General features: G+C 49.6%; 1 protein-coding gene and 1 pseudogene across 13 annotated transcripts in view; both read left to right on the plus strand.

Moving 5' to 3' along the window:
- ANK1 (ankyrin 1) overlaps positions 1-27,377 on the plus strand; it is a 203,346-nt gene that overhangs the window by 161,591 nt on the left and 14,378 nt on the right. For 10 of the 13 annotated variants that reach the window (XM_015565192.1, XM_015565194.1, XM_006765542.2 and 7 more), the window contains 14 exons: positions 1,345-1,442; positions 1,533-1,757; positions 2,667-2,821; positions 3,267-3,478; positions 3,956-4,160; positions 4,558-4,654; positions 4,913-5,141; positions 6,754-6,879; positions 6,989-7,108; positions 8,920-8,998; positions 9,312-9,386; positions 10,771-10,902; positions 11,756-11,902; positions 26,456-27,014. In XM_015565192.1, coding sequence (XP_015420678.1) covers positions 1,345-1,442; positions 1,533-1,757; positions 2,667-2,821; positions 3,267-3,478; positions 3,956-4,160; positions 4,558-4,654; positions 4,913-5,141; positions 6,754-6,879; positions 6,989-7,108; positions 8,920-8,998; positions 9,312-9,386; positions 10,771-10,902; positions 11,756-11,902; positions 26,456-27,014 — 2,459 coding nt within the window. The remainder of the gene's footprint in view (positions 1-1,344; positions 1,443-1,532; positions 1,758-2,666; positions 2,822-3,266; positions 3,479-3,955; positions 4,161-4,557; positions 4,655-4,912; positions 5,142-6,753; positions 6,880-6,988; positions 7,109-8,919; positions 8,999-9,311; positions 9,387-10,770; positions 10,903-11,755; positions 11,903-26,455; positions 27,015-27,377) is intronic. The other 3 variants (XM_015565201.1, XM_015565202.1, XM_006765546.2) reach the window with 1 other exon arrangement.
- On the plus strand, positions 21,427-22,160 carry LOC102751897 (annotated as a pseudogene).

The following is a 27,377-nucleotide window of genomic DNA, read 5'->3' on the forward strand; positions in this document are numbered from 1 at the left end:
GGGGTTTTTCTAGCATAAAAAGAAAGCAGTGTGGTGTTTGAGGTTGGAAATGACAGCCTGAGGCCTGATAACTGAGCCAGAGCGTGTCTGTGTCCCACAAAGCCTGGTCTCTTCCACTGCTCCTGATGAGGGGTGTGTGTCTGAGTGTAGCAGCCATAGCCCTGGCCCCAAGTGGCTATGAAGCTGTCCAGCCAGCCATTCTAAGCTGGGTGTATTGTGGTGGCGGATATTGGTGTCACTCATTGGGTAGCATTTGGGGGACATGGTCAGATACGGCCCTGGTCCTGCTGGCGCACGCTCCCTGGGTGCTGCCCAAATCAACAAAAGCAGCTGGGTGGAGCTGTGTCCTGCTGCTCCTTGACCAACCCGTTCTCTATGACTCCTCAAATCAGCAGGTGTTGCTGGAGTCCTACTGTGTGCCCTGCATAGGGCCGGATGGCAGACTAGGAGACCCAGACCTGTCTGGTAGGAGCTGATGGTCCAACCAGCAAGGGTGGACTCAGCTACATGAAACCATTTAGCACAAAATGAGGGAAGCGTAAATATCCAGGTGCTCAACAGTGTGGTGTGAGTTTTTCCAGATCAGAGTCAAAGGGAAAGATTGAAGGAGGAGGCGAGACATGAAAAGTGAAGAGTGAATGAAGGAGAGGGACAAGGGCGTCTGCACCTGTGGGAAAGCATGAGCAGAGCAGAGAATAGGCCTGGAGGGGATGGAGACAGGTCCAGGCCCTGATGGCTTTCAGGAGTCCTTGTGTGCGGCAGCCCCATGTCCTGTAGTTGCAGCATTGCTGTGAGGCAGGGTGAAGCTGCCCGTCCGTCACCCCCACCACCACCACCGCCACACACACACACACACACACAAGGGCACTGTCCCGTTCCAGTCACCTCATGTACCTCAGGTGCCTACAGGACAAGGAGCTCGCCCAGAGCTAAAGAACGAGTAGGCGATGGTACAGGGTCTGTTGCCAACTCTAGTATGAAAACCAAACCACCTCATGCAGAGGGTTCAGGCTGGGGTGTAGCTGGAGAACAGGGGGGTAGGTCAGCAGTGGGCGCAGGACCTAAGATGGAAGCCAGACTGGAGGGAGGACCTGCTCCGTCCGTTCCGAGACTCCGTCCCAGGGTCGTGAGCCGAGGAGTGGCCATGCTTCCTTTGACTCCAGGCGCGCCTTGCACCCACAGGTTCGCAGTGAGCCGGTGGAGACACTTCCTCCGCTGGTCTCCGTGGTTACTGGAGAGGAGGTGCTCCTGAGCCAACCCAGCCGGGCTCAATATCGGCTGTCCCAAGACCAGGACCTGTGGCTTGGGAGGGGCTAAGACAGTTGTCATTCTTCTCCTCCTCAGGCATCTAAAGAGTATGATGAAGACTCACTCATCCCCAGCAGCCCGGCCACAGAGACCTCAGACAACATCAGCCCGGTGGCCAGCCCCGTGCACACAGGGTGAGTGGCTCCCACGCGGGACTGGACCCCCACGCTCCCTGTCTCGGAGGGAGCACGTGGATACCCAACACGGATCTGCCTTTGCCCTAGGTTTCTGGTGAGCTTCATGGTGGACGCCCGGGGCGGCTCCATGAGAGGGAGTCGGCACAACGGCCTGCGGGTGGTGATCCCGCCTCGGACGTGTGCGGCACCCACTCGCATCACCTGCCGCCTGGTCAAGCCGCAGAAGCTGAGCACGCCGCCCCCGCTGGCCGAGGAGGAGGGCCTGGCCAGCAGGATCATCGCACTGGGGCCCACGGGGGCTCAGTTCTTGAGGTGCGAGGCCTCTCTGTGCGGGGTGTCCCTGACCTGTCCCTGCCCTGTGGGTCCATCGCGGCCACCTCGGCAGCAACCACAGAGCCATCCGCCACAGGGCAGAGAGCGGACGAGCCGGGTGCCCCCAGCGTCTCATTTCTCTGCTGTCCTGACAGGAACAGCACCCTGAGCCCCCGTCCCCTTTAACTGCCTGTTCCTGGTACACGAAGGAGTCCACAGCCTGGGTGGAGCTCAATACTCTCCAACCCCGTATGACACTAGAGACGGGACAGGAAGACAGAGCGACTTTGGGGACCCCCCTCCCCACCAGGGTTTAATTATTTCAGCTTCAAAATGGTCTTATTGGACTAAGACAACTTTACAGCCTCACCCCATGGCCGGCAAGATGAATGGGCTTCGAAGCGCATTCATTCCTCACCTTGTCTGAGGCAGGCGGGGCTTCTGTCGGAGCTTTGTTATTCTTCAGGCACCACGGCTGGCGGCTGGCGCGTGGGAACAGCTCTTGCCCAGGAGGCCCTGCCTTCTCATCTCTGTCCACTCCCTGTCTCCACCCCAAGCTCGCATCCACCACTTGTAAAGCAGCCTGCAGTGGCCTCTGTGCTGATTCCCCTTCGAGTGTAGTCTCCAAAGCCTCCTGTGCTAGCGGGAAGCCGGGGCCCCGAGAGGCGCTGTGCAGAGATGCTAGGCGGGCTCCAGGGCAGAGCTGTTTGCCTGGTGGTGACCGACAGGGGCCATGGGGTGGCTCAGGAACCTAAGGCAGGTCTGTTCCACAGTCGGGACCTGCCCACAGGACCCCTTCTCCCTCCAGGCAGGAACAAGCTGCCCCACACCCCCCTCTTCCCTCCCTTGGCCACAAGGCCCGCACCCCCGAGTCCTCACACCTCCCCACCATGCGCTCTGTGCCCGCAGCCCTGTGATTGTGGAGATCCCCCACTTCGCCTCCCATGGCCGCGGGGATCGCGAGCTCGTGGTGCTACGGAGTGAAAACGGCTCCGTGTGGAAGGAACACAAGAGCCGCTACGGAGAAAGCTACCTGGATCAGATCCTCAACGGAATGGACGAAGGTAACTGAGCCCCACAGGCCCCAGAGCAGGCGCCCTCCTTCTGGAAGATGGCATTTGAGGCTGGACTTTGGGGGTGGGCTGTTGGCCACCTGGAGTTTGAAGAGCCCTGAGATACTGCAGAGGGCCCGTTTAGTGCAGTTCCAGGTTCCTAGGGCAGTGGTCAGCAAACTGCAACTCGCGAGCCACATGCGGCTGTTTGGCCCCTTGAGTGTGGCTCTTCCACAAAATACCACACCCTATGTGCCACCTGCATCTCCTTCTGCTGGATCTTCTGGATGCAGGGATTCCTCCCTCCTGCAGCTCAGCCTCCCCCCCGCTCCCAGGCCCCCCACCGGGTGGAGGCCTGCCCCCAGAGAGAGCAGTGCTGAGGGGGCTCTGGGACATGGTGGAGCTGGGCCTGGGCTCAGCACGCCGGGGCTAAGGGCACCATGCCCTGTGGTTCCAGAGCTGGGGAGTCTGGAGGAGCTGGAGAAGAAGCGGGTGTGCCGCATCATCACCACGGACTTCCCCTTGTACTTCGTGATCATGTCCCGGCTCTGCCAGGACTACGACACCATCGGCCCTGAAGGGGGCTCTCTGAAGAGCAAGCTGGTGCCCCTGGTGCAGGCGACCTTCCCAGAAAACGCCGTCACCAAGAGAGTGAAGCTGGCTCTGCAGGTGACGTGGCCTCCTCCTCACCCGATGGGGCGCCCCCCTGCCCCGCCCCTACCGCACCCAGACAGAGTTCATGAAAGGCAGAAAGTGTTCAAGGCCCTGGGGAAGACGACCCTCACCCCCACACTTTTGTCCAGGGCCTGAAAGTTTCATTAGAGATTTGACCTTAAAGCTCAAAAGGCAGTTGGGTGGGTGGGATCAGGCAGCAGCTCCCTGTGAAGTTGCTGAATGTCCCGGATAAGGCATTAACCCACGTGGCCTCCTGGAGGGTACCATCCCGGCAATGAGGAGCCGCAGGGAAATGGCGAGAAAGGGCTCAGGAAGGAGAGCTAAGCAGTGACATCTGCCCTGGGCAGCCCTGGGTCCCATCTTTCCACTCGGTATAGAAAGCCCGCCTTCCCCTTGGGGACTGTGCTGTTTCCTGTCCACGAGCCCCTCTGAGGCTCTGGGGCTGAGTGTCCCCTGTTCGGCCCTCCGCAGGCCCAGCCTGTTCCAGATGAGCTTGTCACCAAACTCCTGGGCAACCAGGCCACATTCAGCCCCATTGTCACCGTGGAGCCCAGGCGCCGGAAATTTCACCGGCCCATCGGGCTGCGGATCCCACTCCCTCCTTCCTGGACGGACAACCCACGGGACAGCGGGGAGGGAGACACCACCAGCCTGCGTCTGCTCTGCAGTGTCATTGGTGAGAGGTGACCCCTGGCCTCTGGCCTGTCTCCTGTCCTCCTTCCAGCCACTCCAGGGGGAGACAGGAGAAGGCAAAGATAGTTGTCGTCTCTCATTTTATTGGCTTGGCCTAGTGAGGTGCTCTCCAAAGGGATGGAGGGGTGATGCATCTGAGGAGAGTCCACGCCTTCCATAGAAGCACCTCTGTCTGCTCTGGGAAGGGGGCTGTGGGTCGCTAGGAGGAGGGGGAGGAGAGTATGGGAGAACAGGGGAGGAGAGTATGGGAGAACAGGTGTGCTCAGGGCTTCACCAGATGTGCCTGTCTCTGCCCTGCACACCGGCCTCCCTGCTTTGGCAAGCTTCTGTGTCGGTGTCCTGAAGACTGTCTCCCAGCCCATTCTCTGGTCCTGTTGTAGGAGGAACAGACCAAGCCCAGTGGGAAGACATAACAGGAACAACCAAGCTTGTGTATGCCAACGAGTGTGCCACCTTCACCACCAACGTCTCTGCCAGGTGAGACGTGTCCCAGCTCAGGGGACTTCCGGGCCCTGCATGGAGGTGTCAGCGCTGCCCTGCTGGTAGCCACCCTCATGCCCCCACCTGCCCATCCCAGGCTTGAACCTCAGTGTCCTCCACATCAAAGCCCTGCAGGGACCACCAGGAGTGCCAGAGAGGCCATGGCATGGCTTGCAGGTCGCTCCTGTCTGGGTGGCAATGAAGCTCTCCATCGGGCATTTAGGAACGTGCTTATACTTAGCCCTCTCTTTTCAGGTTTTGGCTGTCGGACTGTCCTCGGACGGCTGAGGCCGTGAACTTCGCCACCCTGCTGTACAAGGAGCTCACCGCGGTGCCCTACATGGCCAAGTTTGTCATTTTTGCCAAGATGAATGACCCCCGAGAAGGGCGGCTGCGCTGCTACTGTATGACGGACGATAAGGTGGACAAGACCCTCGAGCATCACGAGAACTTCGTTGAGGTGGCCCGGAGCAGGGACATAGAGGTAAGCACCGCACCCCTTTGTCCCTGGGCTCTCGAGGGCCGGCTCACTTTCCACGGTGAGACGGGAAATCCTTTCTCGGTGATGGGGGTAGGCTTCCTGGGCTGTCTCTTTTTTTAAAATATATTTTGATTGATTTCAGAGATGCTGTGCTTACTGTTTTACTAAGACAGGGCAATTCATTTAATTGAAAGAGGAAGGGAGAGGGAGAGAGAGAGAGAGAGAAACACCAGTGATGAGAGAGAATCATGGATCAGCTGCCTCCTGCATGCCCCCTACTGGGGATCGAGCCCGCAACCATGGCCTCGGAATTGAACCCAGGACCCTTTAGTCCCTCGGCCGGCGCTCTATCCACTGAGCCAAACCTGGTAGGGCCTGGGCTGTTTCTTTGATGCCCCTCTTGAGAAGCACCTGAAGGTGAGGAAGGTCATTGTTGACCCAGTGATTTGTGATGATGAGAGCTGACATTTGTTAAAGTCCTTAGGTACCAGCTAATAGTAAAAGTGCTTGACTAGCATAATCTCACCTGGTTCTCAAAACTGTGTGTACTTTTATCCCCAATTTACAGATGAGGAGACTGAGGCTGAGAGAGGTTAAGTAACCTATCGAAGGTCACATAACTAAGCAAACAGTCGGGAAAGGATTTGTCCAAGTAGACTGGCCCTAGAGCCCACACTCTGACGTGCTGTGCTAGGGTTTTGGTAGCGTCCAGATGAGGAAGCAGGGGAGAGGGCGCGACAGATGATGACTGGATTGGAACCTGCCACTGGCCCCAGGATATTGGCTCATGTTAAGATGTGTGATAAGCCAGGACCTTCCCAAAAGTCTGGTCTTGAAGTTTGTGCTGAGCCTTTGTGGGTGGCTGATGGCTTAGAAGAAAGAACTAACTAGACAAAGCATTTATTCTGTTTGGGCCTCAATTTCCTCAACTGTCCAATGGGGTCAATTGAAAGCAGTATATACACAGTAGGGGCCCTTATGTTAGGGGTGAGATTAAAATGTCACCTGGGCCTGAGCCGGTTTGGCTCAGTGGATAGAATGTCAGCCTCGGACTGAGGGTCCTGGGTTCAATTCTAGTCAAGGGCACATACCTCGGTTTGCAGGCTCGATCCCTAGCCCTGGTGGGAAGCAACCAATCGATGTGTCTCTCTCATGTCAGTGTTTCTCTCTTTCTGTCTTTCCCTCTCCCCTCCATGCTCTCTAAGAAATAAATGGGGCTGGTGAGGATTAACAAACAAACAAACAAACAAAAACTTGCATGGTCTCTCTAGCACTTTGCATACACTAAACATTTTGGACGGGTGTGAAAAACGGTTTGTTTTTTCAGAAGTCATTTTGTGATATCCTCGTGGGGTTCTAGGGCACTCTGACAGCAATCCTGGTCAGCCACACCGGGATACATGAAGGTCCCTGCTTGCAGTAAAACCCTTTCCAGTAAGAAAGCGTAACCTGGAAATGTAACCTTTTCCCAAACCAACAGTGGTTTCCCAGAGCAGACCTGCACCTGGTGTTGTAGGAGGGGTATGTCTCGAGGGAGGAATGGCCAGAGCTGAAGGCAGGACAGCACATCTGGGTGCTTCTACGTGACAGCTGGATTGCTTTCCCTTCCCTGCAGGTGCTGGAAGGGACGCCCCTGTTCGCAGAACTCTCTGGGAACCTGGTGCCCGTCAAAAAAGCTGCCCAGCAGCGGAGTTTCCAGTTCCAGTCATTCCGGGAGAACCGTCTGGCCATTCCTGTAAAGGTGCCGACCTCGCTTCCGGGTCTAGAAAGTTGGGGAGGCAGAAATCTCTCGGCCAACCTCGTGGCCTGTGGAACGCCCCCCTGAGTCCCCTCTGTGCGATTGGACTTAGGTGAGGGACAGCAGCCGAGAACCGGGAGGGTCCTTGTCGTTCCTGCGCAAGGCGATGAAGTACGAGGACACGCAGCACATCCTCTGCCACTTGAACATCACCATGCCCCCCTGCACCAAGGTGAGCTGCCCCCTGAGGAGGATCCTGGGCCAGAGGTGGGGTCCCTGAGGAGGGGGAAGGTCGACCACTTCCAAAGGGCTTCCCCCTGTTGAAAAGCTGCCTTTGAATTCCCTGAGCCTCGGGGAGGCTCTGCAGTCTCCTCTGACGTTTGGCTGTGGCCTGGCAGGGACAGCAGCAGGCCTGGCCCTTTCTGCAAAGCTCAGGAACAAAACATCCGTGTCAGGTGGCAATCTGCGTGTTCACCCTAGGGACTATGTCCCTTCGAGGAGGTTCGAAGGACCTGAAAAGCATCTACCTGGCACCCCTCATCTGAGGCCTCTGAGGCTTAGAACTGGGCATTGAGTTGCTCAAGGTCACCCAGCCATTTGATAGCTTTTTTGGAGCCTCTTTTTCAGGTGCTTCCCCAGGGAGGCCGGCCCTCAGAGAAGGGATCCCTGGTGTCTCAGCCAGTGCAAACCCCCAGGTTTTTGAGCTCAGCAAAGGCATCTTGACCCAGTATGGCCGTTTACTGATATCCGTAGGGGTGTCCGTGTCAGCACTTATCACAGGGACTTGGGAGTGATCATATGTCTCCATGTTTTTGCTGGTGTTGTTTTAATAATCAGCCTTCCCTGCCAAAATAGAAAAGCAGCAAGGTTACATTCATGCATCTGTGGCTCAAATTCTCTTTCCTGTCTGGGGACCAGGGGAAGCCAACTTCTCTTTCAAAATAGAATTCCTGCATCCTTGAGCAAGCAGCGGGGTGCTTTTCCACGGCATTAGGCCTCGGACCATTGTCACAAGTGGGTCTTTTGAGCAGAAAGGAATCCAGAAAACCTCTCTTTTTTTTAGTTCAAACCCCAGCTTCACCATTTATTAGCTGAGTGAACTTGCACAAGTTATTCAGCCTGTCTGTGCCTCAGTTTCCTCATCGATGACATGGTCATTGTGAGGATTACACAGGGCCTGGAACATGATAAGGACCTCGCGGGTTTGTAATTATTGCTGTTATTTTTTAAATATATATATATATATGTATATATATTGAATTTTTAAAGAGAAAGGAAGGGAGAGGGGAAAGAGAGATAGAAACATCAATGAGAAACTTTATTGATCAGCTGCCTCCTGCACGTCCCCTACTGGGAATCGAGCCCACAACTGAGGCATGTGCCCTGACAGGGAATCAAACTAGTGACCTCTTGGTTCCTGGGTCGATGCTCAATCACTGAGCCACATCAGCCAGGCATTATTACTATTATTAATATTATTATCACTAGAGGCTCAATGCACGAAATTCATGCAAGAGTAGGCCTTTCTGTACTTACCTGGCAGGGGAGATACCATGATCACGAAGGTGGTTTTCCCAGGGCAAGGCTTCTCCATTGCACTCCGGATGTGCTGACCCCTGCGATTTCCCCAAATGTGGGAAACTCGACTGCATAATTTGTGGTAGTGGGGGAGTGCGTTCGCGCTCTCCCCTTAAAAAAAAAAAAAAAAAAGAGTAGGCCTTTCTTTCCCCGGCTGCTGGCACTGGCTTCCCTCTGGCACCCGGGACCCGGGCTTCCCTCACAGCCCCAGAAGGTGGTCCAGAAGGACGTCTAGTCTAATTAGCATATTACACTTTTATTATTATAGATTACTATCATCATTATCAAATTATGTGCAGATTAGCAACACCCTCTCACCCCCACACTTCTACTCTTTGTGTTCAGGCTCCAAAGAAGTGGAGTCTTACTGTTCTCTACCCCACAGCTTATAGGCTCGAATCCCCTTCTCTAAGAAGGGGGAGAGCCTGAAACCCACAGCACCCTTTCCTTGTCGTCCTTCTGCAGGGGGGCGGAGCCGATGACAGGAGACGGACTCTGACACCGCTGGCCCTGAGATACAGCATTCTCAGCGAATCCACACTGGGTATACACCTCCCTGGCATGCTATGTGCCCGCTACCTTTTCCAAGGAGGTTGTGAGAGAGCCCACTCCTCTCACGCTCACAGCACCTCCCTGTTGATATGACTGACGCAGCAGGTGTCAGGTTGATATGTTATAAACACAGCAGGTGGAGCCTTTGGCTTGGGTCTCCTCCTGACCCTTCCAGGGTTCTCAATTAACCGGGTGCACACTGAGCTTCACCCCTGACATGGGCACCCACCTGAGGCCATTTACTCACCCCTGTCAATTCAGTGTCCCGCCGAGGCTACTCAATGAAATCCCATGCTTCTCCCCAGGTTTTCTCAGCGGGACAGACCGAGCAGACATGAAGATGGCCATTATATCCGAACACCTGGGTCTCAGCTGGGCAGGTGAGCCAGGGAATTTGAGGTAGAAAAAGCACTTTGCCTGTGTATACCTCCCCCTAATGAGCACCTGACAAAAGCATTTCTAGACCTCTTTTTACCATCCATTGTGTTGTGATTGTCTTAGGTAGGTCTGTTGCCCAAGCAACACCTTTGGGGCCAATAGAAAGGCAGGTGCTCCCTCTCTCTCCCATTTCTACCTGGATTTCCTCTATAAGAAAGAATCAACGTTTGACCTTACACAAGGCCTTAGCATTGATCTAGTTCCCCTCATTTTACAGATGGGAAAACGGAGATCCCACTAAATAGAGTGACTTTAAATATGTAGCTAGTTAGGGACGGAGCCCAGAAAACCCAACAAACAAATAACAAACACTCGAGCAAAAGATAGGTCACCTGGCGGCCTGTCCACCGCCCCCTACACACTTCTCATTGCCTTTCCTCACAGGCTGGTGTTGCTGAGGGAAAAGGGGAATTAAAGGCTAAATCTCAACATTTTTCATTTACAATCTCCGGCAGTCGCTGAAATCTACCCCATGTCTTGTCAGCAATAAGGGTGGGTCACATTTGAAGTGAAGAATGGGCAAAATAAAGTGAAAGCTCGAAACGTGCTTTACACAGTCATAGGCCCTATAACTGAGTTCTCCCCTGTCTTTTGGTGAGATTTTATATGAACAGCCCTGCAGGAGGGCTTCAGACAAACTCAGAAACCTAAGCAAGAACTTGCTGAAGGGCAGTGTGACCAAGGTTCACAACAGGAATTCAGAGACTTCATTCTTTAAGCCAAAAAAAAAAAAAAAAAAAAACAACAACAAAGAATGTCTACTGCTGATTCTCAAAAGGGGTGTGTGTGTGTGTGTGTGTGTGTGTGTGTGTGTGTATTACAGGCACCTTCTGATTCTCACTGTAACTTTCCCTCTGGTCTTTCTCATCCTTGTAATTAGACTCTGATGCTGTTCTCCCTTCTAAAGCACCTGTGAGACATAACAATAAAAATAATGAGAGGGAAAATAGGCGAACATTCTGTGTTATTGCCTGGCTTTTAGATGGGAACTTGTATTTTCATTTAAAATGTAAATAATGCCTTTCCCTCAAGAAATGTAACTACAGGAATGCATTGCCATTCTAATTGCTTCCTGGTGGAATGTAAGTGGCCTCCTGGTGCCATACAGACAGTCCTGGAGTGGGCGTCTGCAAGCTCGGCCCCACTCCTGGCTCTGCACCCGCTCTGTGACCTTGGATAAGTTGCTCACCTTTCTAAGAGGCTGCCTGGTCATCTTAGATTTCACTTGGTATTTCTCGGTAAGAAGGAATATCCAATCCAAAGGTGCTTGGGCGCTGGAGCCCAGCTCCGGCTTGGCTCACACCGGGTCCTGTTCTTTGCTTGCAGAGCTGGCCCGGGAGCTGCAGTTCAGCGTGGAAGACATCAACAGGATCCGCGTAGAAAACCCCAACTCGCTGTTGGAGCAGAGCGCTGCCTTGTTGAACCTCTGGGTCATCCGTGAAGGCACAAACGCCAAGAGTCAGTACCATTAAGCTGAGGACGCCTCTCTTTCCAAAGCCTGTGCCAGGACCTAGTCTTCTCCACCGTAGTTCTGCTTTCAGAATCCATGTTTCATGTTAGCCTTCGGATCCGATCTGCTTTGCACTCTGTCCCTCTCACACACACACCGCTCAGGCTCACTGGGTCTTCTGGCAATCCGCCAGGAGAGGAAACCAGAGAACCTTGGCCTCCAGCTTGCCCCGTCCTCACAGTCAATGACAGTTGCACCAGGACCCCTAGGTAGCAGCACACGTGTAGGGTATGTGACTTCCTTGTTGAATTTCTCAAACAAATGAGGACCGTCCTCTTGGGACAGAGCACGGGTGAGCGAAGCCTGTCCTCCTCCTCCTCCTCCCAGAAGCCTCTTTTCCTCCAACCTGGGGGAGGATTTGTCTCACTCTTTTTAGCTCCTCCTCAACCAAATTCCCGTGGTCAAAACCACTAAGGGGAAATGGAGTGTTTCCATTTGCATCTCAAGTCCACTGGCCCTGAGATACAGCATTCTCAGCGAATCCTCGGACCACGCATTTTAACTATTCTCACGCTCCTTCTCTTGTAGTTTTCTTCTTAAATGACAGTAGTCTTTCCAGGCTTTGAAATTGGCCACTATTAGGGACTGGACTAGATCTATTAAAGGATAAGGACATCTTCTCCACAGAGGCAGTTGGCTTTGATTCTGACCAAAGAGGAATGCCTCCACATTCCGAAAAAATAAACCACTTCCCCCCATCTCCCATTTCCCTCTCCCGGTGTTCAGAGCCCCAAGGCATTCTGCACTGCCCAGCACCCATCAGAATTCCCTCGCAAGCCCTTCTTTCCTTCTCCCCGACAGTGGAGAACCTGTACGCCGCCCTGCGGAACATTGACCGGAGCGAGATCGTGAACATGTTGGAAGGCTCTGGCAGACAAAGCCGCAATCTGAAACCGGACCGGCGGCACACGGAGCGGGACTACTCCTCTTCGCCCTCTCAGATGAATGGTGAGTGTCCCCTGTGAGGAGGTGGGGCTGGGCCAAGCCGGCCTCCCAGCCTCCAGCCAAAGGCTTCAAGAAACCATCTTCCCCGTGGGTGGGAGGTCTGTCTCCACAATTCCCTCTCCAGGGTGGTGAGGAAAAGGTGAGCAAGAGAGACAGGCCTGCACCTCTCTGCAGAGAGGTTCCCTGACGCTACTCCAGCAACAGGCTGCCAGGGGGACCTGGGGTCCTAGTGGAAGAGTTTGGGGTAGCTGCTAGACTCCTGCCCCTACAGGTCACACGTCTTCTGTGCAGCTCTGCCCAGGCCCGGGCGCTCTCTGGGCATCCGTGTCCCCATGTGTAAAACAGTCAGTAGCTGAGGAGCAAAGGGCATGGAGCTGCTGGCCCAGGCTCCGGTGTGGGTTAGCTGGGTGCTACATTAAAAGTCCTATTTATTGCAGCCTCCCTGTAAGGCTAAGCAGGTTACTTTTCTTTGAGTCCAATGTCTCCTTTTCTCTCTCTCCCTTTTTCCTCACCCCGCCTATTCCCCCTCACTCTTTGTGATGTGGTTCAGCATGCACAGGGTCCCCCAATGTGACCAGGCCCCTGGGGGGTGACCTTTGCCCTCAGCACTCCCACTGCTGTCTCTTGAGGACCACTTTCCTTTCAGCAGCGGTGGAAGGAGCCAGCGCATGAAGGAGCGGGCCAGAGACTCCCACTCCCGGCCCTACAGCTGCCCTCCTCTAGCCGTGGGCACAGAGGCAGAGCGGGGACCTGCTCTGTGGTGGGAGCAGGGGGCTGGGTTCTAGTCCCTCTCCCCTCCTGACTCCAGGTGCGGCTGTCATCGTCTCTTCTTTAAAATCAGCAATTGGGTTAGATCCCTCAGATTCCTTACAGACCCTGAAAAACAATGTTTAATTTTGTGAACTCTCGTCCTCTGGTGCCTAATATCACTCTGGACAGCTGCATGGCGCTGTTCCTGCTCCCCAAGCTCCTAGGTTAATGCTAGTCCCCAGCTATTCACACGTGTGCTCCTGTGCGGGCACCTGTAGCACTGGGCATGGTCCTGAGTGGGTAAGTTCTAGGCTGGTCTGGGCACAGGGCCTCCTGCCAGGTGGAGCTGGCTCAGGCCGAGCTCCTCACATCTTTCTCTCTCCATGTCCTGTGTCTCCCGGAACATGCCATCTAGCGGCCCTGGGTGCAGGGCTCATCGTCTGTTGATCATGTCCTGTCGCCTCTCTCTTCTGCCTCTGACCTCATTGGACCTCATTCTCTCCCACCGCCTGTCTCCACTGTCTCCGCCTCGGCCAGGTGTTCGGGGCCGTCAGCCTCCGCACATGCATGTCATGGGGGACTCCTGGCCCTCCCCCGCCCCGCGTCTCACAGCTGTGTGCCAGGGCATGTGTGTGCGTGCACAGGGCTGGTCTCTGGCTCCAGGTGGAGGCTGCAAGCTGTGCACAGCTCACTCCTCACGTCCCGCGTAAAGGGCTCTAAGACAGTGGTCCACCTCGTACCTCGGGGACCTGGCCGGAGCCGGGCTGGGCTGCTAGGTAGACACACTGGCTTCCGCACAGGAAAGAGGGAGGGCGGTGCGGGAATGCTGCCAACTCCGGGAAACCCAGCTGACAACGCCCTTCTTGCCTGTGTGATAACCCATCACTTGGTTGGGTTTCTTAACATCCCAGGCTTTTTAGTGAAGTCACATCAGCAAGTTTTTGTTTTCTTGTGCCCCAATTATGTGCCTACAGGACAATGGGCCCATAAAATTACTTTTAAAAAAAAAGGAATTATAACAATTAAGAATCTGTTAAGAGGGTAGGTCCCATGTTAAGTGTTCTTACCACAATAAAAAAATTTTTAAAGAGTTACTGCCCAGACATTTATGAGCGCCTCACGTTGGCCATTGGCCGTAGGCCTCCCAGCCCCTGTCTGTCCTAGAGGCTCTAACGCCTAAACAGAGCTCTAAGTCCCTGTGTGGGGCTGGGTCTCTCTGTGCCCCGTGGAAAGGTCTCCATTTCAGTTGGCCAGCTCATCTGGCAAATACTTTCGCGTGCCAGGTGCTCTTCTAGGCAGGGAATATAAATCAGTTCTCAAACAGCCTCCTCCTCCACAATAAACCACCCCAAACTCTGCCTCCATGGAGCTTACCTTCTGTTTGGAGAGTCCAGTAGGAACCTAATATTCCTACTGGACTCTCCAAACAGAAGATATGTAAGTGGATTATATAATGTGCTAACAGGTTACAGTAAGTGGTGTGGGATAAAATGGGCCCTGGCTTCTCTGTCCAAACTCATCACCCCTCCTGAACCCCCTCCTCCAGCAGGTCTCCTGATAGACACAGTGCTGGGGAGCGCTGGGGTTGGGGGGTAGATGGATGGTGCGAGTGGGGAGCATTTGAACAAAGCCGAGGAGACGAGGGAATGAGCCATGGGAACATGGGGAGAGGACATCCAGACAAGCACACATTCAGTAGCCCTGAGTGGGAGGCTGGTGTGCTCATAGAGCAGTGAGGGGCCACAGGGGCTGGGCAGAGGGAGGGAGAAGAAAGGAGGGATTAGAGACCAGAGGGCCATGGGGCCAGCTCTTACAGACTATCTTCGGGATATTGGGTTTTACTTGGAGTGAGGTGCAGGGCTATGGGAGGCTTTGGAACAAAAGAGTAATATAATATAACTTAAGTTGTTAGGGTTTTTTGTTTGTTTGTTTGCTTGCTTTTTGTTAATCCTAACCCAAGGATGTTTTTTCCATTGATTTTTAGAGAGAGTGGAAGGGAGGAAAGGAGAGGGGAGAGAGAGAAACATCAATGTGGGAGAGACACAGCGATCAGTTGCCTCCTGCACACGCCCTGAGGGCCAGGGGTCATTCCTCCAACCCAGGTACATGCCCTTGAGTGGGAACAGAACCTGAGACCCTTCCGTGCACCGGCCGACACTCTAACCACTAAGCACACCAGCCAGAGCCTAACTTAAGTTTTTAAAAGATCCCTCTCACTGCTTTGTTGATTGTAGACAGCGACAAATTGAATGTTTCTGTGCTTCCTGGCTTCTCTGTCCAAACTTCACCCCTCCTGAACCCCCTCCTCCAGCAGGTCTCCTGACAGGCAAAGGCTGTGTGCCCTGCGTGCATACCCCTGCCAGGGCCTGAGAAGACACTCAGAAACTGACTCCCAGCATGGTCCCTTCTGCCTCTCTGGGCACCGGCATTGGCTTTTGTTTGTGTTTCCTACCTTCGTCCCTGTCCCAGGAAGACCACCCCACATCTGGGTGCCCTTCTGGCTTGGAAAGAAGGAGCAGGAGGGCTCAGAGGTAGAAGGTTGGGAGACAGCAGCCTCCTGCAGTTGCTCTGGCTTTCTCCTGGGCAGGAGCAGTGATGGCTTGTCCTGAGGCCAGCCCAGCCTTCTGCACGGATGCTCACGGTCAAACCTTGCCTCCTTTGTGCTTGACCTCGTTTCTCTGCTTCTCTGAGTCTGCTTATGAAGCCATGGGGACTAAGGGCAGGGATTGGTTGCTCCCTGGTGTCAGGAGAATAGGAACCTGAGGTCTGTTTTCCTGTCTTCCTGGCTCCTCTTGCCATCTGTACCTGGACTGGCTGAAGCAGTAGGGGGCTGAAGCCAAAAGGCCACTTGCTTCCCCTACACAAGAGGGGGGCAACCCAGGCTCTTGGGTAATAAAAGTGTAGACAAAGATTGCCCAAGAGCAGGGGAAAATAGCATGTTCCTAAAAATAAAACAGATTTCTCCTACAGAAGGAAAAAATGGACACCTCACACCCACACTTGTCAGCTCCATTTGATTTGATAAATTGAACATATATGAATGTCTTCTTAGAAATCAAATGTGTTTTATTTCTGTCAACTTTTAAAAAATACAGCTGCTGAATTTGGCTCCTGTCTGAGGTCAGGGTGCCTGTCCACTCCTAGTTCAGCTTGCTACTGACATTAACAGGATAATCATTACATCCAGATAAGCAGAGACCCACATGATAAGCTGAGATGAGGAGAGACCTGGGGAGGGACCTCTGGACTGTCCTCTGTCCAAAAGCAGTCAGTATGGTTGCCTTTTACCTGGTTCCTCTAACAAGCAACCCAAAGGCGAGGCCTCTAGACTGAAGGATGTGCTGGTGACTAAGGTATGGCAGCGTCGCATGAGACTCCTAGAGAGACAGATACATCTGAAATGCAGCCCAGGGGACTCAGCAGACCTTACTATGGTCTGGGTGCCACCTGTGAGATGTTCCTTATGAGGCTGTGCTCAATCCTTAAAGAACATTGCTCTGACTAAGTAGTAATCCCCACCAGCACTGAGTATGGCCACCTACAGCCTCAGATCCAGGCTTGTGAGGCTGTGGGTGGACCAGTGGGGTCCTCTGAAGACTGAAAGGGAGCAGTGAGGCATAGCCCCTAAATTCTTTTACCAGGGGAAGGGCTCCAGGATAAACACAAGATGTGAGAGGGTGTGCATGAATTAGTTCTTTTTACAGACATTTTCATTTAAGTGAACACCATGGAGTTTTAAGGTGGGAAAGTCGCAAAGAATACCCAGGAATGAGCCTAGGTATTCTGTGGCCAGTAGAGCTACCATCTCCCAGTCTTTATCAAGACTTACTGAGATTCCTGGGAATGGCAGAATGTTCATCTGGCCATATCTGAGGGGCTGTTTAAGATGCATTGCGCATCTGGCCAAGAGGAGGTAACTGGGACTGAATATACCCTCCTGTTTAAAACAGCCCCCAAATGGACAAAATATACAAAGTAAAAGTTTTCAAGACATTGGACATCTGGCAATAAAGGGCAGTGATCCATGAGACCTGGAAATATACAAAGCGAACCCTATTGCTAATTTCTAGGTCATGGCATAGGGAGGAGAAATCCAAGAGGACTTCCTGGATTGAGGAGAAGTTGCTGAGAGTCCAGGGAGACTACAGCAGCTAGAGGTCCCCATATAGATTATCAGGGAAGAGAAATCTGCACAGACAGAGAACTCTGGAGATCTGAAGAGATTGCCTCTGGCAGTTTTGGTTGAGTATAATCAGCTATACCCAACAGGCAGACAGATCTCTCACAGGCATTGCATAGGGAACAAAGAAAGGTTCTGTCTCGGAAATGGAGAATAGCAGTGCTCCACCCCTGCCTAATCAATCTTATAAGTAAAATTAATAAGGATCAAACTATTTCCAAGTAACCTAACTGCACAAAAAAACAAAGCTTGAGAATATTTATGAGTATATGGAAATATCCAGCACCAAACAAGAAAAAATTCATAATGTCTGACATTCAATTAAAGATTATCAGACATACAAAGAGGCAGGAAAGCATGACTTATAATGAGGAGGAAAAATATCAGTCAATTGAAACTGACCCCAAACTGACACAGAAGTCAGAATTAGCAGACAAAACAGGTCAAGTAGTTATTATAACTGTATTTTAGGATTCAAAACATCAAGTAGAGACATAGAAGATATTTTTAAATGATCCTAACCAATCTTCTAGAGATAAAACTATAATGTGTAGGATTAAAAATACACTGGGTAGGATTAGACATTACAGAAGAAAAGATTACTAGATTTGACTACATAGTAATAGAAACTCTCCAAAATGGAACAAAGAAAGAAAAAAAAAATTTTTTAATCAGTGAGCTATATGACAATTTCAAGTGACCTTATATTTGTGAAATTAGAATTCCCAACAGAGAACTGAGTGAAAAAGTATTTCAAGAAATAATGGCTGAAAAATTTCTAAATTTGATGAAAGGTATAAATACACAGAGCCAAGGAATTCAATGAACCCCATGCACAAAAAACATGAAAGTAACTATGCAAAGGCATATTTTAAACAAATTGGTCAAAACCAGTTATAAAGTCTTAAAAGCAGCCAAAAACAAAAACCACAGTATGTAAAAATGAACAAAGAATTTCAGGTTTCTCGTTGGAAATAAGTGAGAAGACAGTGAAGCAACATTTTTAAAGAACATCTCTAAAATAACCTAGAATTTTGTACCCAACAAAAATAACTTTCAAAACTGACGGCAAAAGAAACTTTTCCAGACATACAAAAGCTGAAAGAATTCATCATCAAGAGAACCATGCTACAAGCAATGTTAAGGGGAAAAACAAAAGCCCTTCAGGCCAAAGGAAAAGGATAAATACATTATTTTCTAATTAGCTGTCTCTTCAGAAGCCCTGAAAACAAGGAGAAAGTGGAGTGAAATATTTAAAGTGTTAAGAGGAAAAAAAATACAGCAATCTAGAATCCTGTATCCTGAAAAATTATCCTTCAAAAGTGAAGAAGTAAATACTAATACAAACAAAAATTGAGGGAATATGTTGCCAGCAGGCCTGTCTTGCAAAAAAATATTGCCCTGACTGGTTTGGCTCAGTGGATAGAGCGTCAGCCTGCGGACTCAAGGGTCCCAGGTTCGATTCCGGGCAAGGGCATGTGTCTTGGTTGTGGGCACATCCCCAGTGGGGGATGTGCAGGAAGCAGCTGATCGGTGTTTCTCTCTCATTGATGTTTCTGACACTCTCTATCCCTCTCCCTTCCTCTCTGTAAAAAAATCAATAAAATATATATTTAAAAAAATTAAAATAAGTTCTCTGGAGAGAAGGGAAATAATACAGATCAGAAACTCAAATCTACATAGAGTAAGGAAGAACATCAAAGAAGGATTAAGTAAAGATAAAATAAAAACCTTTATTTTTCTTATTCTTAGTTGATCTATAGGATAAGCTTGTTCAAAATAATAGCAGCAATGTATTTATGCTTATATATAAGCAAAATGAATGATAAATGACAGAAGACATCTATAATAGAAGGAAGAGGAGGGAAGAATTAAGATTATTATGTTATTATAAGGTATTCACATTGCCCATGAAGTGGTATGGTGTTATTTGAAAGTAGACTTCTTTTACTTGGAAATGTATATTGCGAACTCTAAGGCAATTGTTTAAAACAAGTTTTTTAAAAAAGAAGCATAACCAATATTCTAGGAAATTGATTCATATAAAATATTCAAAATCACAAAAGTAAAAAAAAGTGTAAGACAAAAATAGGAACAAAGAACGAGGACAACAAATAGAAAACAATAATAAATATGGTAGATATTAATCCAACTATGTAGATGATCACTTGAGTGTCAATGGCCTAAATGCATCAATTAAAAGATAGAGATTGTCAGAGTGGATCAAAAAACACAACTCAATTATTATCTACATGAAACCCACTTTAAAAATAAAGACACATACAAATTAAAAGTGAATGGGTGATGGAAAATATACCATGCTAACACTAATCAAAAGAAAGCAGGAATAGTTATATTAATTTCAGACAGAGCAGACTTCAAAAGAAGTAAAGTTAGGGATAAAGAAGAGTGTTACATAACAATAAAGAGGTCAATTTCTCCTAGAAGACGAAACAGCCCATAATGAATATGCACCTAAAAACAGAGTATCAAACTATCCAAGGCAAGTACTGATGGAACTGCAAGGGGAAGAGATGGATCCACTATCACGGTTGGAGACTTCAACATCCTTCTATCAGAAATGCACAGATCCAGCAGACAGAAAGTCAGGACATAGGTGAACTCGGCAACACCATCCATCAACTCGACATAAGTGACATCTATGGACTACTTCATCCAACCACAGCAGAATATACCATATTTGCCGGCGTATAAGACGACTGGGCGTATAAGACGACCCCCTAACATTTCCACTCAAAATACAGAGTTTGTTATATACTCGCCGTATAAGACTACCCCCTCTTCCGCACACCTTCCACACACCAAATAAAAGGTAAAACAATATCAGATTTGATTTTAACATTTTAATTTATATTCAAATGCTTATGACATGCAGGAAAACTGTCACAAGGCTGTATGTAATCAAACATATACATAAAACAGTGCAAGTTTATTACCGGTAAACATACCGGTAATTCACTAAAGAAAACACACTCTATAGACTGGTACCGTAGATGCTTCTCAGGAACACAGGCAAGCAGCCCACAACCTAGAGGGACTGTCAATGATAGAAGTAAGATAACAAATAGAGGTAGAGAGCAAGTGCCGGGCAAGTCCCTAGCAAATCAGCATCTCCCTGGGACCTCACTAGTGCGCAAGTGCGAGCTCTTCAACATTCTAACAGGCACCATGATAGCGCAAAATCGCGAATCTTCAATGCATATGTAAAGAAATATACGGTAACCCGAATTTACCACACTCGCAAAATCGCACACAGCCAACCATACACCCAGTATGGTATCGCGATTCGTGATTTTGCGCTATCATACTGGGTGTATGGTCGGCTGTGTGCGATTTTGCGAGTGTGGTAAAATCGCATAACAGCAAAATCGCATAACAGCCGAATACACCCAGCAGCGCTGCTGATGCCTGAACGGTATGTGGAATGAAGTGGGCGGGCATCGGGAGGCCACTATGGCACGGGGCAAGCACTATGGGCAGTCTATCTGAAGTGTACCTGGCGTATAAGATGACCCCCCACTTGGAGGCATATTTTTCAGGGCCAAAAAATCGTCTTATACGCCGGCAAATACGGTACATTCTTCTCAAGCTCACATGGAACATTTGCCAAGAAAACTGCCTTTTGGGCCATACAACACACCTTAACAAATTTAAAAGAACAGAGATCATGTAATAAATCAATATAATTCGTCATATTAACAAAGTAATAAAACAACAACTATATGATCATCATAATAGATATAGAACAAGGATTTGACAAATCCAACATCCATTCCTGACTAAAAACCAAAAAAACCTCTAGGCAAAGTAGGAATAGAAAAGAATGCATTCAACCTGATGAAGGGCATCTACAGAAAAACCTAAAGCTAACTTTATGATCAATGCTTTGACTCTAAGTTCAGTTACAAGACAGTGATATGTACTCTTACTGCTTCTGTTCAACATTTCTTAGGGGTGCTAGCCAGTACAATAGGGCAAGTAAGAGAAACAAATGGCAACGACATTGAAAAGGAAGAAGTAAACCATTTACTCAGACAACAAGATCTCATGTATAAAAAAAATCTAGTGGAATCTATGAGAAGTGATTAATAAATAAGCTCAATAAGCTTGCAAGATACAATTTCAAGATATAAAATCAGTTGAATTTATATACTAGCAATGAACAATTATAAAAGAATACTATTTACAATAGCATTGAAAAAAATTGAAATACTTGGAGATATATCTGATGAACGATGTGAAAGACTTACACATTGTAAACTACAAAACATTTCTGAGTGGAATTGAAGAAGGCTTAAATAAAGGTAGCGGTACACCTTGATGATGGACCAGTAGACTTGATATTGTCAATTCTCTCAAAATGATCTATGTATTTGATGCAATCTCAATCAAGATCCCAGTATGTTTTTTCCCCTAGGAATTGACAAAGTAGTTCTAAAATTCACATGGAAAGATCTAAAGAATGAACAGAGTGGGAGGAATGAACAAATTTGGACTCATATTACCTGACTTCAAGATTTATTACAACGCTATGATATTACAGGGTGGTATTGTCATAAAGATATATAATCATTTTCTATTCTGGTCCCTGGCGCTTCGGGAGTTGCGGGCTTCTGTGCAGAGATGGCCAAGTCCAAGAACCACACCACGCACAACCAGTCCCGAAAATGGCACAGAAATGGCATCAAGAAAACCCAATCACAAAGATACGAATCTCTTAAGGGGGTAGACCCCAAGTTCCTAAGGAACATGTGCTTTGCCAAGAAGCACAACAAGAAGGGCCTGAAGAAGATGCAGGCCAACGCCAAGGCCATGAGCACTCACGCTGAGGCCATCAAGGCCCTGGTCAAACCCAAGGAGCCCAGGCCCAATATCCCAAAGGGCAGCAGCCGCAAACTCAGTCAACTTGCCTACATCGCTCACCCCAAGCTTGGGAAACGTGCTTGTGCCCACATTGCCAAGGGGCTCAGGCTCTGCCAGCCAAAGACCAAGGCCAAGGCAGAAAACAAGCCCCAGACTGCAGGTGCGGCTGCAGCTCAGGCTCCCGAAGGGGCTCACGCTCCTGTCCCCAAAAGTGCCCAGGCTCCCACTCCCAAAGGTGCCCAGACCCCCAGAGTAGAGGCCTCTGTCTGCCTATGTGAGGACGGAAGGACTGGTAGGGCCCCTGAGCTGCTGTCTGCGTGGCGCTGGTGTCCTCCTCTGCTGTTTGTACAAATAAACCTGTGGCAGGATCTGTCAAAAAAAGATAATCAGTGGAACAGAATAGAGTCCAGAAACAGAACCACGTGTGTATGAATGACTGATTTTTACAAAGGTGCAAAAGCAATTCAATAGAGGAAGGAAACTGTTTGTAACAAGTGGTACTGGACCAATTGGATATCCATATGCAAAAATGAACTTGGATTCGTACTTTGCACCATGTCCAAAAAAAACTTGAAATGGTTTATAAATTAAGTCTAAAACCTAATATAAAAATTTATAGAAACATAAAACTATAAAACTTCTAGATGAAAACATAAAAGAAAACCTTAATGACCTTGGGTAAGACAATGATTTCTTAGATAGAACACCGAAAGCACAATCCATAAAAGAACAAATTGATCATTTGAACTTCATCAAAACTTCTTCTCTGCAATGTACCCTGTGAAGAAAACGAAAAGACCAGGCACAGATTGGGAGAAAACATTGGCAAATCTGATATAGGTCCTGTATCCAGAATATATAAAGAACTCTCAGAACTCACAACAAGAAAACAACCCAAATTTTAGAATGGACAGATACTTAATCCATAAAATGTTCAGATGGCAAATAAGTACATGGAAAGATTCTCAACATTAGGGAGATACAAATTAAAGTACCAGGAGGTACCACTACCCATAAGAACAAAATGAAAAGGACTGATCATACCAAGTGCTGACAAGAATGTGGAGGAGCTGGAACTTGCATACACTGCTGGTGGGAATGGAAAACGGGACAGCCACTTCGGAAAACACTTCCGTTGTTTCTTGGAAAGTTAAACGTATACATACGACCCAGCCATTCCACCCCTAAGGATTTCCACCAAGAAAAGACAGTGTATGTCCACACAGGCAAGCAGCTTTATTTGTAATAGCCCCATGTTGGAAACCCTGAATGTCCATTAGCAAACTGTAGTCTCTCCATCCAATGGAATACAGCTGAGCAATAAAAATGCAAAAATCACCAATTCATGTAACAATATGGATTATACCCAACTATTAAGATGAGTGAAAAGCCAGACCCAAAAGAGTGCACACTGTATAATTCCATTTATATAAAATTCAAGGAATCCAAACTATAGGAACAGAAAGCAGATCAGTAGTTACCTGGAAATGGAGTGGTGAAAGAAAAGATTACGAAGCACGAGGAAACCTTTCAGGAATAATGGGTGTTCCTCTCTGCATGATGGTTTCAGGGGTATATACCTATGTCAGAGCCTATAAAATTATCTACTTTAAATACAGGGTGGGGCCTGGCTGGCATGGCTCAGTGGTTGAGCATTGACCTATGAACCAAGAGGTCATGGTTCGATTCCCAGTCAGGGAACATGCCCAGGTTGCAGGCTCAGTGCCCAGTGGGTCATGCAGGAGGCAGCCAATCAGTGATTCTCATCGTTGATGTTTCTATCTTTCTCTCCCTCTCCCTTCCTCTCTGAAATCAATCAATAAATAAGTAAATAAACACAAGGTAGAGCAAAAGGAGGTTTACAGTTGTTAGTATGCAAAATACAGAGTTCATAAAGCTATTGTAATAATCATAACCTGCATATCTTCCTCCATACAAACAACTGTACGCCTACTTTTGCCCTACCCTGTATGTGCATTTCTTGTATGTCAACTGTTCCTCAATAAAGATATCTTTAAAAGATATTAATGGGCCCTGGCTGGTTGCTCAGTGGTTAGAGCATTGGCCCTCAGACCAAAGGGTCATGGGTTTGATTCCTGGTCAAGGGCATGTACCTTGGTTGCAGATTCTATCCCTGGCCCCAACTTGTGCAGGAAGGAACCAGTCAAAGTGTCCCTTTCATATGGATGTTTTTCTCTGTCTCTTACCACCCCCCTCCTCCCTCCCTTTCACTTTCTTTAAAAATCAATGGAAAAAAATATCCTCAGGTGAGCATTTAAAACACACACACACACACACATATATATATATTAGATTCTAGTGAAAAGACCACTCTGACCAACTGTGCCTTAAGCAAGTCGCTGCACCTCTAGTTTTCTAATGTATAAAGTAGGAATAATATTACTTTCCTTGTAGGGTTGTTGTAATAATAATTTAAAATAACATGTTAGATATCTTTTATACAAAATAGATGCTCCAGTCGTAACAGAATATAATAACGCTTTCAAAATAACAAGAAGAAAAGTAATTACCTGAGTCTAGACTGCCCTGCTTGCATATATCTGGAGAGATTTCTTTGGAGGGTTTGAAGCCATTGCCCCTGGCTTCCCAATTCCTTAGGTCACAGATTCACATACAATGACTTGTAGTTCATATCGTGGTAATACTTGACCCACCCGTTTCTCTTACTCTCCCACATCTCTGTTCCTAATTTGGTCAGATCTGAAAGGAGCGTCCCTTAGTCTCTGCCACTGCACAACCCTACCCACCGGCCATCCCACCACCTCATGATCTCTTTCTCCTCCTCCTAATGTTGAGACCTGGAACCACATAGACTTGTAGCGGTCAGTCAGGAAGAAAACTCTCCTGGGACAATTAAGAGAAGATGTGTGTCAATCACATAGCATGGTTCTGGGCTCATTGAGACATGTGAATGTTGTCCATTGTGGTTTTACTGAATATGGATGAGGTCACCTGTTCCTGCTCCTGTGTCCCCTCACACACCCAGAGAGCTCTGCAGTAGTCTTTGGAGCCAATGAATCCCCAATCCGGTCTAGGCACGTGGGAGGGAAAGGAGACACCATCCCTGCCCTCAAAGAGTGCACAGTTCATGAGTAGCTGAGTGGGGAACATGGCTGGGTCCAAAGAGGGGGAAATCAACGTGAATGGAAGTCGTTGGGAAAACATCATGAAAAAGAGGACAAAGAGAACCTTGTTTGTGTGTGCTGTGTGTTTGCAATCCCCAACCCTTTAGCCTGGTATAAGGCTTGTAGTTGGACGTTAATTAATATGTTTTGTTGAACAAGTGAATGAGGGTAGCTGGAGATGGTATTGTCAGAAGGAGAGAAGGGCTGGGAGCAGCTGAGGCCCAGAGCTGGGAATCAGGAGGGCCCATTTGGCTAAAGAAAGGCCCAGCCCAGGAAAGAGCCTGATGCGGGGGATGGGGTGGGGGTGCAGGATGAATGGCAGAATGAAGAGCCTGGACACTAGCTTAGAGTATCCAGCAAGGTACTCTGCAGGGGGCAGCGCCACCCATACCCAGGTCCTCCCTTTGACTCTGTTGGGTCTTCAGAAGCTGTAGGTACACTCCCTAGTTCCCCAGACAAGCTGAGCCAAATGGAGAATCTTCTAGCTCCTTCTCCCACACACAGATTGGCACCTGCTCCGAAGGGAAGTCGGAGGCCCTCTGTCCCCTTTTCACAGGGACTCTGCATTCCTGGCTAGAGGAGCCGCCTGACAGGACAGTGCCCATTCAGCTGGCACACAGGTTCTCACACATTTACACGTGCCACTCACTTGTGCTCCTAGTCACCTCTGAACATCAGAGAACCAATACCAAAGCCAATCAGAAAACTAGCAGGGACTCCTGGCCGAGCCAGTCAGGAAGGAACAGACGTTAAGAACAGGCTGTGCTGACCAGGGTGCCCTGCACAGTGTCCTGAGCCAGCTGGCTCCGGTCCCACCCGCTCACTGCTGACCAGGAGCTGGAACACAACTCACGGCCTGCAGGCAAGGAGCTCAGGGCAGGACTGAGGTGGCAGCCGACCTGCCTGGTGCCTTTTGGCCCCTGTTTTGAACCCTTAGAGCCCTCCCTTGCATCCCTTGAGATTATTCAAGTTGCTAGAACCATTTGGCAACATGAGGAAAAGTTACTTCATCCCAAACCAAATGATTTCCCATTTGAGCACTGCACCGAGGCCTGTGGGTGTTCAATGTGCCCATTAAGCCCCTCCAAGGCAGCTCGGTTTCTGACCCTGGACCTGGGTGGGCTGCTCCCTCCCTTTAAGACACATTCCTGACAGATACTCCAAGGACTGTGCTAAAGGGACGTTTTGAGCAAAGAAAGAACAACATTTCTTTCTGCCCAGCCGTGGAGAAGTGGGGTTTTCCTCCACTGGAGACAGATTGGAACACAAGTCCTTTAGATCAAGGCTTCTTGATCTAGCTCCGAGCTGGAAAGGAATTCCGTTCTCTTTGCCGTCCAGCAAAGGCGCCCTCCTCTTTGCCCCTCTCCCTGGCTGCCCCCACCCAAACCAGAGCCTTGTTTCTCCTGCCCAGGTGCTCTGGGCAGCAGCCACAAGCCCTGAGCAACGGAGTTTGAGCTTGGAAAGCCCCTCGCCCGGAATGTGCATGCCTCTCTGTGGCCGTGGCCGTGTGTGCGTGTGCGCGCGCGTGGACTTGCACGTGAGCGTGTGTGACAAAAATCGCTTCTGGAGCATGTTGCCCTCTGTCTGCCCATCCAGGTTACTCCTCGCTGCAGGACGAGCTGCTGTCCCCTGCCTCCCTGCACTACGCGCTTCCCTCTCCGCTGCGTGCAGACCAGTACTGGAACGAGGTGGCCGTCATAGACGCCATCCCCTTGGCGGCCACGGAGCATGACGCCATGCTGGAGATGTCTGACATGCAGGTGTGGTCCGCGGGCCTCACACCCTCTCTGGTCACTGCTGAGGACTCCTCTCTGGAGTGCAGCAAGGCCGAGGACTCTGACGCCACCGGCCACGAGTGGAAGCTGGAGGGGGCGTTCTCCGAGGGAACCCAGGGCCCCACGCTGGGCTCTCTGGACCTTGTGGAGGATGACACAGTGGATTCAGATGCCACAAATGGCCTTATCGATTTGCTTGACCAGGAGGAAGGTCAGAGGTCAGAAGAGAAGCTGCCAGGTCTTAAGAGGCAGGAGGACTCGACAGGTGCAGGGCAGGACTCAGAGAATGAAGTGTCTCTTGTTTCAGGCCAGCAGAGGGTGCAAGCCCGCATCACAGAATCCCCCACTGTGAGTCGGGTGATGGAGACAAGCCAGGACAGGTAAGGGCTGGGCTGCCGGGGTGGGATGCCTTTCCTCTTCCTGGGTTTCTGGGTGACATTGTGCCCGGCATTGAATGCTTGGGTGCTGCTGCCCACCCTGACTCTGTGTTCTAAACATCCTGGGACAAATCCATTCAGTATCACCAGCTGGCCTCTGAAGTCACCCAGAGCTCAGTCTGACCCCTGTCCTGTGAGAATGGAACTGTGGTCTACAAAGGCCAGTTCCTCCCCAAGACACCCCTGGCTGTGGCCCGCAGGAGAGAGAGGCTTAGGGTGTTGGGATGGGGGAGCACACTTAGGAGAGAGGTTCTAGGCTTGGAGGAACCACGTCTCTAAGTGCAGCTGGGGCTGGGTGCCTGGGCC

Source organism: Myotis davidii, unplaced genomic scaffold (genome assembly GCF_000327345.1).
Source record: "Myotis davidii unplaced genomic scaffold, ASM32734v1 scaffold93, whole genome shotgun sequence".
NCBI lineage: Eukaryota > Metazoa > Chordata > Mammalia > Chiroptera > Vespertilionidae > Myotis > Myotis davidii.